Source organism: Larimichthys crocea, chromosome XV (genome assembly GCF_000972845.2).
Source record: "Larimichthys crocea isolate SSNF chromosome XV, L_crocea_2.0, whole genome shotgun sequence".
NCBI lineage: Eukaryota > Metazoa > Chordata > Actinopteri > Sciaenidae > Larimichthys > Larimichthys crocea.
The window spans coordinates 4,190,835-4,205,715 of NC_040025.1; the positions used below are offsets into that span (position 1 = coordinate 4,190,835).

At 40.5% G+C, this 14,881-nt stretch overlaps 1 protein-coding gene across 1 annotated transcript in view; it reads right to left on the reverse strand.

The window, feature by feature from the left end:
- Positions 1-10,810: 10,810 nt before the first annotated feature.
- Positions 10,811-14,881, reverse strand: part of LOC104919268 (copine-9) — a 72,831-nt gene continuing 68,760 nt past the window's right edge. The window contains exon 20 of the mRNA XM_019266396.2: positions 10,811-13,497. Coding sequence (XP_019121941.1) covers positions 13,315-13,497 — 183 coding nt within the window. The 3' untranslated portion in view covers positions 10,811-13,314. The remainder of the gene's footprint in view (positions 13,498-14,881) is intronic.

The window sequence follows — 14,881 nt, forward strand, 5'->3', positions numbered from 1 at the left end:
TGATAACACCTTTTGAGTTGAAACGTTTTTTCTGTCAATACTTTTGCTTCCCCACACAAATCAAATGGACCATGGCTCATTTAGCAGAGTCTCAGCCTCTCTCAGTTAATACTGACCTGAAATCAGAAAGAGGTCCTGTAAGGTTGTTGGTTGGTCACAAAGCACTTAAGAGAAGCAATGGGCAGCTGCTTTTCACTGCATGAAGTCAACACTTCTCTGTTTCCCCACATAGATTACATCTTTGCTCACATCAATAGTCAGCTTGTTAGATATATTAGGAAGTCCTGGTAACTTGCTAGGCTAAACTCTAAAAGAGTTATCTCTGTGGCCAGTTTCAGGTCCCAAGATGTATATTTTAGGTCTAATGTGATGTTATGTTTGAGGAAATGCATGGCTCAAAGTGATTACTCACTAACAGAGTCTCATGAAGTCCACAGAGGTTCTTTTCTCTGCCCCACAAACTAATTGGTTTCGGCTGCTCTATTCAAACTCACAAACACCTACACATATGCATATTATGTAAGCCCCAGATGGACCTAATGAATCAAATTGATTTATTTCCTCTGGTAATGCTTGCGATGTGCCAGAAGTGAAATTGGGAAAATGTGTTCTTCTTGGGTGCATTTTTCAAGGTTGTAACAATTACAGATGATACACTGAACAAAGCCGGCACTCTCACCAAGAAGTACTGGGAGGGAGGGATCTGTAAAGACTTCCAAGCCGTTTCTTGTCTGTTTGGTATTCTGGAATGTGGAACCCAAAATAGTACATAAATAAAATATATATACATACAAATTTGCAATATTTATGATGTTGGTGATAGTGGCAGCTGGGTCTTTGTTGTGATCCCTGACTGGAGTTTATGCCTTTGAAACTGTGTGTAATCTCGGGTAAAGCGTCCAAGCTGTAACCAGCTTTAGCTTCATCAGCTGACCTCAGATCTGTCCCACAGCACATAAAAACTATGATCCAACTGTGACCTGTTGTGTTTTGTTTATCGTTTCACCTCTGAGATGTTAAAAATGCATTTCTGAGAAAAGTATTTGTATTTGCAAGATTACATTTGTTACAGGACACTTCAACCTTTGCCCAAAGTTGCTGTTTTTCTGTAATACCCAACACACACACACACACACACACACACACACATACACACACACACACACACACACACACACACACAAACAGAGAGAGACCCTCAGGAGATACTCGCAGTCCTAACAGAAACAGAAACTATTTGTAAAAGAACAAACATCTTGTTTTTTGGAAACAAAGTTTTCCTCCGAGAATTACGCAAGTTTTTAATAAAGCAGAACCCCAACCCGTCCACACCCTCCGACCAATCACCACAGACACAAATGCTCACACTCGCGCAAACCACCCCCCTCATGTCTAATGCACATCTTAGACAGCTTAGTTGGATTTTGGTTACACTGACAGGTCTCATCCTATTTGATGGATTAAGTGTCCTTGCCTTTTGCCTACATACTGACTCACATTCAAGAGTATAGAATCATTCATACAGAGCCACAGTGCAGCAAGTAACCTTTATGGAGTGTTATTTTGAACATTTTTTGGGGGTTTAATCTTTGTAAAGCATAAATATCCTCATTTTGAAATCAAATCAGCCCAAATACTAGGGTGATTTGCTGATTTGATCAGCATACATTATAATGTTGGCCAATAAATGTGAAGAAGATGTAGCGCAGAAATGCAAATGATATCCATCCATCTATTTCTACTGCTTACCCAGGTCTGAGCTGCAGTGGCAGCAGGATAAGCGAGATAACCCAGACATCCTATTTGACAGCCAGCTCCCCTAGGGGGATCATGGGTTGTTCCCAGACCAAGTGGGATATAAGATGCCCTGTGGTCTCCTAAAGATAAGCTGTGCCTGTACCTGTACAGGAAAGCCTTGAGGAGGCATCTTAATTAGATGTCTGATCCACAATGGACCCTTGATTCCAGACAGCTAGACCAGAGAAGATCATCTCATTTCTGCTTGGCCAGCATCAATCTAGCTGGGTTGCTTGTATATTGTTTCAGTTCTTTCTAGTTAGGTAACTCTGAGTTGGTTGGTTGGCTGGCAGACTCATTTGAAACAAGAACCTTTAAAACATTGTAAATGTAATTGATGGCAATATACATGATATGATGCTAAAATACTACACAGTGTCCCAGGAGAAAAGTCAACATCCTTACCATGTTTCATGTATAAGAAAATAAAATTATAGCATTGTTGTTGCAGGGTAACTAATTAGTTAATTCAAGTTTTAACATAACAGTGTAGAATCAGACTACTGTTTCATCGTAAAATAGCATTGCATGCTTATTAGATGAAAACATACCTGGACAAGCAACACAGAGGTTACAATTGTTTATGTGTAACTTTTATGACAGAAAAGGCTTGTATGATGAGGACTAACTCATGTGTTTGGCAAACATAATTCTATTAGGGTGACCATTTTGGTCGGGGTTGCTGTATAAACTTACCCACCTTTTAGCATCCTGTGCACTGGATGTGCATAGAGTGCTGAAAGGAACTTTGTGTAACATAACCTTCACCCCAACAAAATGTTGCAGTTAAATACACAGATGAAATGATAATTTAACACAGCGAGTGGGTGTTACAGTAATATGTGGCTCTTGTTGCCAAATGGCAGTGAACACAGAATGAAGCAACACATGACACTTTGGTCAAAAATGAGTTCAACTATGTTTCAAGGTTAAATAGTGAGCGAGAAAGGGAGAGAGGCAGGTTAATGAACCATGACTTCAGACACAATGACGCACATGAAATGGAACAGAGTCCACCGATCCACACTGCATTCATTTAGACTGGTGGCTCTCAAACCTTTTTCTGGAATGCGCTGGTTTAGACGTAGCAGTTTCTCTGTTACTCTAAGAGACAGAGGAGAGACTCAATCAGCCATATTCCATATGTCCTGCACTTGTTTGTTCTTCTTCCCATTTTATTTGTCTAACCAAAAAACAGGTCCAGGCCACAGTCCATCACCTGCCTTTCAAGGTCATGAACAAATTCTGTTGTCAATACACCTCAGAAGCGGTGAATACCTGCCAACACATACACAGGCAACTTTCTGAAACATTTCTTCTTCTACTTCTTCTTTTCAATCGTCTTTTATTATCACCCTTTGTGTTTTTTGGTCAAAGGAAGGAATGAAGCAATGCCACCTCTGTCAGTGAGTGGGTGTTTGATAAATGTATGATGCTAAGAAAAGTTCTTTACTTGAACCCAAACATTAGGTTCAAAATCCCCATAATGTCTGCTGTGAGATTAACTTCTCTGCTTTGTTGTCTCTGCTTATGCTTTCTCCTGGCTGCTGGCCGAGTGGATCAGCATAAAACTGGTCTTATTTGCCTTTCATTTGACTGCATTTCACAATCCAAGGTTAGATACTGTGGGTAGCGAGAGGGTAGTTTAGGCCAGAGTTCAGTTCCTTTTTCAACAAAGGACCCCTTGCTAGATAGAGAATATACCGGGGACCCCCACATGTATGTACCTTGGAAAAATGTGATGTAGCCTATGTTTTACACATCTGTAATCTTAGTTTTGTGAAAGACACAATGACAAACACCACATGACTTTACTGGTCCCTAGCTAATCCCTAACAGCACTTTAGCTGGCTAACACATTTAGTGAAACTGCTACCTTAAAACCTTGCTGCAGTTATGTAAAAAGTTACAAACCTCACCTCAAGGGAACTTCCTCTCTATCCATTGATAAGTAGACATGGGGTCACTAGACCTGATGTCTGGAGCTGGACAGTTTTCAGCAAACCAGCAAACAAAGTGTGTCCATTGATGCTGATTTCATCACCGTGTTCCCTCCAGGAGCCCTACTGTCTAAACACTGTGTTCACCCACATGTCCAAAGTCTCCACGGCCATCAAAAACAAAATAAATGTGTTAGAAAGATGTTACATATGTATTAAACAACCTTTTTTTATAGCATAATTATTGAATAAATAATTTTTCACGGACCCCATGGCAGAGCGCCATGGACCCATGGACCCGTTTGAGATTTAGTGGTTATAGAAACTTTTTACTTTGAGTTGAGTAAAATGTTGCATTCAGTTAAAATATAACTCTGATTTAAGATTTCCATTTCAAACCGCTATAATCAATTTCACCAGTGAAGTCTAGTGTAACTCATTTATAGGTGAATATGGGGCTTATTTTCTGCAATGATCCAAAATCGAATTGAAAATTGCATGTATTGCCTGCAGGGGGCAGTGTTAACAGCTCCCCCTGAGAAACCATGGACTTCATTCATTGCGTCACGTTGTATTAAACTTTAACGTGCCATTAAAGCCATAACATTTTGCTGCCGGGTTCTGCTACACTGTAAAATGTAATAATAAATTCAGTCATCATCACCATTGTTTTACAGAACTCCCCAGGTCCCAGATACTGCTGCTTTTCCAGGACAGAGGCTACAGTGTTTAGCGTTGCTGTCATGGCTACTACCATGCTTCCACAGAGAATATTATGCCTCCAAGTCCTGGATCTGTAGACCTAATCCAAACCGTTTACAGACACAGAGAACAAAGCTTTGCCTTTATTCAAACTCCAAAACAGGGGTATTATATATCCCCTTCCTTCCTTGTCTGTTCTGATCTAAAAATGGTTTGCTTGACTACATGATAGTGGCCAGCTCATTATTTAATGGATTTAAGTAATGTGTCTGCCTATTCACCGATTCCAATGATGGGAAGAGACAGAGAGGATTTTGCGATCGGGAAGAAGTATTGTCAAACACTTTTTGGACTAGACCGTCCGTACACACTGAGATAATCACCAGTGAGTGGATTTGAAATGACTAAAGTAGAATATGTAATGTCATCCAAGTATGCTGTTAACATAATTGTAGCTGCACTGATGGCAGAACATACCGGCCATTTAGTGGATGATCTTTTTTCCAAACTACCAGCTCACATTTCAGTAATTAAATAACTTTTGAGAGAGAAGGTGCAGTGGGAGATGAGTTTGTTCTCCAGTGTCATACTACAAACTGTTTTTCAACATTTAAATGTAGACGATTAAAAGAGTGGTTCCACATTTTAGGATACATACTTGTTGCTTTCCTGCAGAGAGTTAGATGAGATTAAAGCTGGAAGCAGGAAAAACAGCAGTCTCTGTACAAAGGTGACAAAATTCAGCACCTCCATACCTTCAAAATTGAAGTGAACAAGCAACAAACTGATGTTTTGCGAGGGGCAGAGCTGGACTTTTGCAGTGCTTCATGTTTTTCCTCATATCTTTGTACAAATGAAATGATTGAGATATGTATATAACGTGAAAATATAGAGGTGCTGATAGGTTTGTCTTTCTACTTGCTGGCTGTAGCTTCATATCACAGAATCCAAATGCAGACACGAGACAAGCAGATGAGAAGAGGTGAAAAGAATACTTGCAGCAATTGAGAGATATGGCTGGCTGGGGGTAAGGTGGAAGGCTTGGGATGATAGCTGGGTAATGGTGAGATGGGCAGGGATGCAGGCAGATCATCTTGATACATGAAGGACAGGTGTAATCTCAGACAGGCAGATAGATGGACGGGTAGGCAAGTGAACTAAACCAACGCAAAAGTAAACAGACTTCCAAGAAGTGAGCAGCATAAACTGTGATCAACACTGTGACTGTGAACCGGCAGAGCATCCAGAGCTCTTATAGGCAGCGGTGATTGCTTGATGGCAGACAAGTGTGCTGATTGCTGATGCATGGGATGCCAGGGAAGAGGTTAAACAAGGACAAAACACAGAGGCATGGCTGTGGTCGTGCTGATCACATTTCATCTAGGTTGCAGCTAGAAAGCAAATAAGCGTATTTACAATAAGATTATTGATCCTGAGGGAAGTTGTAGTACATTAGGCATTGAAGTGGTTAGCCTCACAACAAGAAGGGTCCTTGTTTGACCCTTTCTGTGTGGAGTTTTAATGTTCTCATTATTAAGCAAGTTAATTGGTGACTCTAAATGGCCCGTAGGTGTAAAGGTGAGCGTGATTTGTTCGTCAACCCCGTAATGAACTGGTGACTTGTTCAGGTTGTACCCTGCCTCTTGCTCAGAGTCAGCTGGATTAGGCTCCAAGTCCCCCACGAACTTGATAAGTGGTTACAAGAAAATTGATGGATGGAAATAGTAGTGCAATAAAGTAGAAAAGAATATAAATATAAAATGTCAATAAAAGTTTCTCAGGCTGCTTCTTGATAAGGTGCATACGTACGTATAAGAAGAGGCATGCAGCATGTGCATATACACTGTATATTAAATCTCAAGTACAGGTAAGTGTATATGGTAATTAAAAAATACACTCCTTTGAAAAGGCTGGCCTCGGCCTCTCAAGAGAGACGTTACATGGTTTTACACAGCGTATGATTGTACCGACTTTGGCCGTGTTTCTCCATGGTTTATAACTCCCGTCCACAGCACCTCTCAGCTGTGACAGCATAACAACAACAAAAAGCTGTTTTATAAAGCAGCTCAGCGGTGAGGTAAGTGGAAAAACAGAAAGGCTACATTGTTGATATTGGTAATACTACTGGTGCTTTTATTGAGTCTTTTAAAATTCGACACGATTACGTCTCCTTGATTATTCAGGCCACTCAGCGTTAATTTGCAGCGTGCACAGTGGAATCTGTCGCTTTGAATTATACACAGTCGTTCTTTACTCTCGTAACTAAACATATAGCCTTCCTGAGTTACACTTAACTTGTTCCAGTTAATGCTTGTGGAAACCGCTTTGGCACGTGTGCAAAACTCCTCAGTGGCCTTTGTTTGAGACCATTAGTTAAAGCAATTTTCTTGAAAAGTGTTACGCACAATCTGACAGTAGCTCCTCCAATTCTAGTAGTTCTTGCTGCAAACTTCAAGTGTGCCTCCTTTTTCTTCCTAGGTTTTTTTTTTTTTTTTTTTTTTTTTGGGCTTGAAGGCCTCATTTATATTTGCCCGAAAGTTTCCCTGAGCTAAGCCTCTCTGACCTATTACCCAAAGTCCCACAAAACCAGGTTTGTTCAAGTCCCTTTAAAAAACACACGTTTTTGCCAGATGTTGTTCCTTGTTTCTTTCCACATCATAAAAAATTATGTTTAGAAAGAAAGGAAAAAAGAAGGACGCTGTGATGACATCAGGATCTGCTTGTTGTTGTCAAGAGCTGCAGGAGAGTGATGTCCTCGTGGGTGTATGAAAATGAAATGTTGAGTGCACCTACGCGAGCGACGGATCGGCCTTTCCTCCGTCTCGTTTCACCACGTTTAGAGTCTCTGCAGTGCGCTAGTTCACTTTCTCTCTGTCTCTCTAAATGAACCCTCCTCCTGTCTTTCCTCGGCTCCTGCCTGCTTCAAAACGCCTCCTTTAGCATGTTTACATCCAGAGAGCTTCTCCTCTGCCTCTTTAAGTCATTATGTTTAATAGGCCGTCACAGAGTGTCCGACTACAACTGTTTTTCTGTGCAGTTGCAGCGATGTGTTCAGTTACTCTCTCTACCCTTTGCTAGGAATAATAATAAACACCTTGTTTGATGATTCCCTGTGCAGGGACTTGACCATGTTTTTAACTACACACAAAAATACTGTTTTACCAACCATTTCCAAAGTAAGTTTTTAGTTTCCTACTGTCCAGGCAGTAATAGTCTTTATATAGTTCAGTATGAAACATCAACATGGAAAAATCCATCACTGAACGATGTTGCTGATTTCATAACGTCATTAATACGTCATTATCACAGTAATGTGAGCAGAACAGTTTTTAAAACTGTTCTCGTTGGTGCACTTAAGGACAGAAAAACCTCACTGCCAGTTTTTTACCATTTACCAAAGAACACAGTTTACAATGAAGTCTGTGGATTCTCCAAAATAACCATGAAATTTTGCATGATTTTCATAACGCTTTCAACCGTTATGTTGCCATTATGTGTAGTCACCTCCATTGTACTGGGATGGAGGCAGACATCACAGAAAGTGAAGAAATGAACCAAAACTATACCACTGTGGCTATGTGGATTAAAAAAAATATATGTATTTTGATATTTGGCTCAAGTTTACAGCTGATTACCACTGAACCAAAGTGGAAAAACACTTCGTCCAAAGCAGGTTATCATCTTAAAACAAACAGCTAGTCATTGTTAATAGAATGAGGCTAGTAATGACAAAGCACAGACTCTACGGCTACTAAATGATAAAAAACTGAATGATAAAGAACTGATAAAGAAATGATAAAGAACTGTTGATGCCGAACATTAACCATTAGCGTCACTTAAAAAGTCTTATGTTGACTTTTGAGGGGTCTGAAATTTTGGGATGATGACTACCTGACATATGTCCCAGTAACTGATAGCATGAAGAATGGACAGCATATGCATGACATCACCCACAGGTTTTCTGCCTCTCCTGCATAATCTGCAAAGATGTGGATCATTGACAAACCTGAGCCAGACTGAGTGAAGCCTGGTTGCTCAAACAAGCCATCTATATTAGCTCAAGCCTGTCAATCAAAGCCATGCTGTTAATTCTGGATAGCTTTAGGCCTTAATATAATTTGAACAGGTGAGTTCTATAAAAAAATCACCCTCAGTACAGTTGTCATGAACGAGGAAATCAGCTATAGAGAGCAAAACTGTTTTTGTACCAGGCTGTAAACATGTTTATTTCTGCTGTTAAGTTGGACATTTTAACATAGAGGCTTATGGATATTGACTTGTTCTGTAGCCAGCCTCAAGTGGACGTTTGAGGAACTGCAGTTTTTGACACTCCTGCATTGGTTTCACTTTATAGCCATAGAGGTTGCTGCTTGGTCCCAGTACTTTAACAACTGTACCTTTAATACACTATACACAGTGTTAACTCTAGTCAACATTATATGATTGAATTTATCAGCGCCGGTCCTGGCCACATTTGCGCCCTGGGCGGCCGCCCACATTGCCCATAGCTAGGACCGGCCCTGGAATTTATTATATATTATATATTATACGAAACAGAAATAAACTTGACTCCAAGATGAAAAGTGCTGGGAATGGTTAAACATTCTATAGCCGTGTTAATGTGTGTTTGTTGTGCTATTCATTTTTCTTTGTTTGGCTTCGTTTGCCATCCTAAATTGATTTCATAAAGTGAACAGCAGTCCTGTTTGTGGCAGAACATTTAGTACTTGAGGAGGGGCAGAGCAGGTCTGGCATTTCCCGCTCCGGGCAAGAAGTAGAATTTAGCACTGTGTGTCTTTTGTGATGATTTAGACAAAAGTGCGTGGACACCTCTGTTTAAACTTTGGTGCGACAGCATATAATATCTTTGGGCTTCCAACTTTGTGGAAACTGTTTGGGAAAGGGCCTTTCCTGTTGTGACATAAAGAGGCCCCGGTGCAAAATAAAAAAGACCTGTTGCCTTACCAGGCTGGTGAGAAAGAAGTTTACTAGTCCTCACGGAGGCCTGATCTTAACCCCTTCAAACACATGTGGGATGAACTCAAACACAGACAGTGAGCCAAGCCTAACAACCCAACATCAATAGGGCACCTCAGCCTACAGTGTGTTATCAGATTGTTGCCCATGTTTTTGGGGTGAAATGTCATCAAATTTTACTTACTTTTATTTACTTATCCTTCGCTCTGTTCTTACCTGGGTGGCGTCTCACTCATTCAACCGATGGAATAATGTTGGTAAATCAGCAGCTTTTGAACTCAGTCACCTCGGATGAGAACAGAATAACATGCAGAAACTTATATATTAAACCCATTTTAGCTCACTTTAAAAAAAAAAATAAATAAATTCATAGTCAACATAAAAAACTAAATGTTGGTCTTGCTGGCACAGAAGGAGAAAGTCAGTACTTTCTCATGAAAGCATAATGTATGGAAGCTCACGTTTTTAGCATTGCGATCACATTAATATATTTTTATCACAACTATCAGGTACTTCAACATGAGATGGAAGCAGATACAGGGTTTACTGATGAAGTGCTGTGTATTAAAGTGCTTTAATCTGTTTACCGAATCAGCCATTTAAAGCCGATAGCTCATTTTCATGGGAGGAGGCTCGGCGCTCTGTGCAGTGTTGTCGAATGAATTGCTAATACTGTGACAGAATCAACGTCAGCCTGCTTTAAATCATCCTCCTGAGGACAAACAACAACATACAATAATCAGATTGTGTCGCTTTATGTTTGGTATTACTGTTAATGCAGTTCAACAACTTCGGGAGATATGAGGGAACACGGACGGAGTCAAACCGCATATCAAAAACACAACAACATATTTGTCAAAACAGTTAAAGGTTTCTAGCTCAAACTTCTACATTCTTCATTTGGACATTCATAAAAACGTCAACATACAATATAGATTTATTATTATAGACACAAATGTAAAAGGATTTTGTAGCTCTACTCTAAGCAAACAAATCTGCTGTGCTGTATGTACAATGAAACCTATCCATCTGCTCTATGATCAATTCGCTGATTTTACATGTTCATACAGCCATAAGACAAAGATAAGAGACAGACAAAAATGCTCTTGTTGTACAAAAATCACACGACAGGCTTTACGTGCCCTTCAAGATACATTTTTTTAAACCATTGGTGTTTTGCAGAGGCCTTACATGTCTCTTTTTTATGACCTTAGACGCCAGTATCATTGCAAAATATCAAAAATACAAGTCTGTCAATGGGGGAAATTTCACTTACTGAATAAACCAGGTTTCTGCAAGACATTGCACACAGCAGCTCTGAAATCTACAAATGAAAATGTACAGCGAAACAAGAGAAATGCATATTACTTCGAGATATACTGTGTGTCCATCTCTTTTTTTTTTCTCTTTTTTTGCAATGACGACGACCACTTGGACACTTATTTATTCCTCGACATGCAGAAACTCGACGGTTCAACTAATTATGGTACAAGTTTATATTAAAAAACAAAAAACAGATATACTTTCACAACACATGAAACAGCATAAAGACCCCTCTAAGCCACCACCATCATCACACTGACATGAACAGAACGTCTTCAAATAAGAACGTAAATGAGATCAACACGTTATTTGAATTTTTCGGGGCTGCCTGACGTCACTTTGCTTACAGTTAGTTACGGTGGTGAGGACGGTTGCATCAGGTCATGCGTCTGCACTGTGAAGGTTAATATAGGAATGTACAGTAGTCATGCATAACAAAGGTACCCTGCTATATAAATGGTGAACACTAGGTGGCAGAGTTTACCCACTTTGTACACAGCTCCAGTCTGCATGGGAATAAAATGTCAAGTCATGGCAGGGGAGAGGGAGGGACATGCATAGGGCAGTCGTTACACTCAGAGTCAGGTATATTGCTTTTTCGGAGATTGTGCATTTATCGTTAATTTCTTTACCAAAAAATATGTATACAAAGTCTTATCAGACAGAGAAAAACTCAACTAAACAGAGGTATACTCTTCCTCTCTGTTGATTTCGCCAACTCAGCCGCTCATCTGCCATATTTCTTTCATTCTTGGCATCAAAAAAACATATCCTCTCCTTTGTCGTCGTCCCTTTCCTCCACTCTCATGGCCTCATCTTTGATTTTTTGTTTTGTTTTCAACTCTCCCTCCATCCCTCTCTCCCTTACCCCTTCATCCCTCTTCCCTTTCCTCCCACCTCTACCATCTTCCCTACTCCCCATCCCTTTTTTCCTTCCGTCCTCCTCCTCTCTGCAGGGCAGCCGGAGAGACTGGCATTTCTCTAACAGCAGGAGGCGAATCTGCACCCAGCCTCGGCCCACGCTGGGCAAAGAGAGGGTGGGTGTGTCATGGCGGAAAGAGGTGTGTGTGTGTGTTTGTGTAAGTACATGTGTCTGTTTGAAGGTTTTTGACTGGTAATAATGAGACCGGAACCCCCAGACTAGACCTGCCAACACTTGTCTGCTACCCTCCATATGACGTCCACCTTTAGAAACTCAAAGAGTCTCCCAGAATACACCCCTCGTGACTAATTCATCTGGTTGTATTAAACCAGGGGTTTTTGGAGTGATGCTGTGCCTCCCACAGACAGAATCAGTGCAATTTGAAATAATAATAATAATAATAATAGTATCAGGCTCTAATGTTTGGAACTATAATTCTCGTAATTTGCAGGCTGTAAACAGCTTACTGTTTGTTTTGCCTGTATTTCTTCACATTTTGCCAAATTAGCACCATTTAAACTATGCTGAACGAGCCATCAGCAGTTTTTGTTCACACTGTACCCAGAATGAAAAGGCAACTCTCACTGGTTTACTGTGAAATGTGATGATTCTCTGGTAAATTCTGCAGTTATAAGGAGTGATCTAGCTTTTTTCTACGTTTTTTTAACAAGCTTTGTGGACATTTATCCATGATGGACATCTGAGACAAGGTTAAGTCACGCTGAATTTAACTATGTGTATTACGTCTCTGTATTTAGGTTTGACTGAGTTATGACTCAGAGAAGAGTGTAAAAACGGCAGCAATAAGTGCCAACGGTTTTAAATTACCTAAATTGCTTTAAAGAATAACTCAGTTGCCTCCATGAGCTTTACCTCACAGCCAGCGCTGACTGCTAAATGTGTCAATGGGTCTGACTACAATAACTAACTTCCGTTGCATGTAGAACCCGAGTGTGCACAAGTGCCTTTCACCTCAGGAAGCCCTCACAGTTTGAAACTCCTTGGATTGAACCAATTGTTTGGTACAGCCTGACGATAATAACAACATTAAGTTTAAACCACTTGCACAAATATATCCCCAAAGTACCTGACACAAGCTGCTGTATATAGCTCATCAAGGGCTCTGCTTTCATTTGGGGACTCGCTTTAATTTAATAGGAAGGTACAACACTAAATTTAATTGAAATTTAGTGTCGTACCTTCATGGGACTCCAGCCAAATGTGACTACTGTCAACACTTGCTGAGGACAAGGACAAATGTAACACATTTATTGTGCAAAAATGTGTCGTGTCAGGGGAATTCAAAAAGTCAAAGCCTTGAGTGATAGTCAGCGGGGAGGGGTGGGACCGTCATGGTTCAGTCTCACTGTTCTTCAATGGAGTAAATGGAAAGTAACGCTATATAACAGAGCAAGTTAGAGAGGAAAAGATGAGGTACAGCAGCAGGTGAGTCAGGGATGAGCGCCCACCGTGTCGGCATGATGTGCCTGTTTAGCTTCAGCGGTGATAAGAGAGGAAGAGGGCAAGTCACGGGTCGATCCTTCCGCTCCTTTAAAGTGACAAATAACTGTGTGGGAGGTGAGCATAGATAAGCAGGGAGAGCGGGGTTAGACAGTCAGGGTGGAGAGATTGAGACGAGTGGCTGTGTCAGGGTCAGATATGCCGGTGTAACTCCGGTAGCGGCGAGGAGGATAGGGCCGGGCGTGGTTCAATTCCTCGGCTCTTCATAAAAGACAGCAGCTGGTCGGGGATCTCGGCGAGGACATCCTTAGCCAGCCGAGCCATGCTGAGGACCTGGTTGCCAGATCTGTCGATGTAGTCTCTGAATGGAACGAACTGGAAGCGAGAGGACACACCAGTGTTGATTATAAAAGTACATTACATGTTGCAGTGCAGCTTTTTCCATTTGTGTTCAACAAGCCCTGTCTTGATATGAAACACATGCTTTGACTGTATTCATCTGTCTGTTAAAGACAGGCAACTTCCATTAAGTCAGTGTTTGTTGTGGCTTTATTCTCTTTTGGAAAGATACACAAATGTTGTCCAATATATCTGATACGAGAGAGTGGAGTGGAAAAAGGAAAGTGTTTTCTGATGTTGAAATCTATTTAATGACTGTCACTCTAACCCCCTTTTGCCACAGCGAGTCCACGCATTAATTTGCTCATCAACTAGTCGATTAAACGATTAGTTGTCGGCTATGAAATGAATCTAAAAACTAAACTATTTTGATAATCCATTGGTCGTTTTGAGGTTATTAAGAAAAAATGCCAAATTTCAGCTTCTCATGGGAATATTTTCTGGTTTCTTTCATCCTTAATGACATGACAGGGAATATTGTTGGGTTGTGGACAAAACAAGGAATTTGAGGATCATTTTGAGTCATAAATTCTAGGGCTGCAACAAACTAACTATAATGAAAAAATTACCATCCCTATTCGCCACGATGACATATTCAAATTGATTGTTTTGTCTGACATTTGCCATCATAGAAAAAAAACTAAATATTCATGTTTGAGAAGCTGGAAACTTTGGCCATTTGCTCCAAAGTAAAAAAAGTTCTCCACTGATTTAGCAGTACAGTCATGTAACAATGTCAGACTTATGATGGGCAGCGATAAAGATATCACCTTTTTTTATTCAGTACATTTCTTTTCCTTGTCAAAACATTGCAACTCGCAGAGATGAGGAGCGGGCTACAGAGGACTAACTTCTTTCCAACTCTTATCATTTTTAAACTTATAGTCTTCAGACTGTTGCTGTAGTGGTGCCTGGATAAGTGGTAACACTCTTAATTTATGCCTCAGTCTTTTTTAAAGCGGCCCCTCCAGCAAAGCATAAACACCCTGTGGTATAAACAGTGACATGTCACACTGCTCTTGCAAATTTAGCTCATCTAAAAATGGGTCGATACTATTCCCACATTGTCACTTAACTCCTGCTGCTTGACTTCAGGGAATAAGGATATTTATGAAATCAATGAGAAGAGGTGCAGGTTTTGTAATGAATACTGGCTCACATTCCTTATTCCTCACTCCATCCACTCATTAATACTTGACAACTATTCATGCCCACGCTGACTCAAATGACATCACCTGAGGAAATTCAACAGACTTCACACAGTTCTCTCTGGAGCCACAAAAAGCTTTAAAAAACTTTTTTCCCCCCACATATATATTAGTAACACCTGGAAACAGACTTTAAGAATTTTAACTTGACT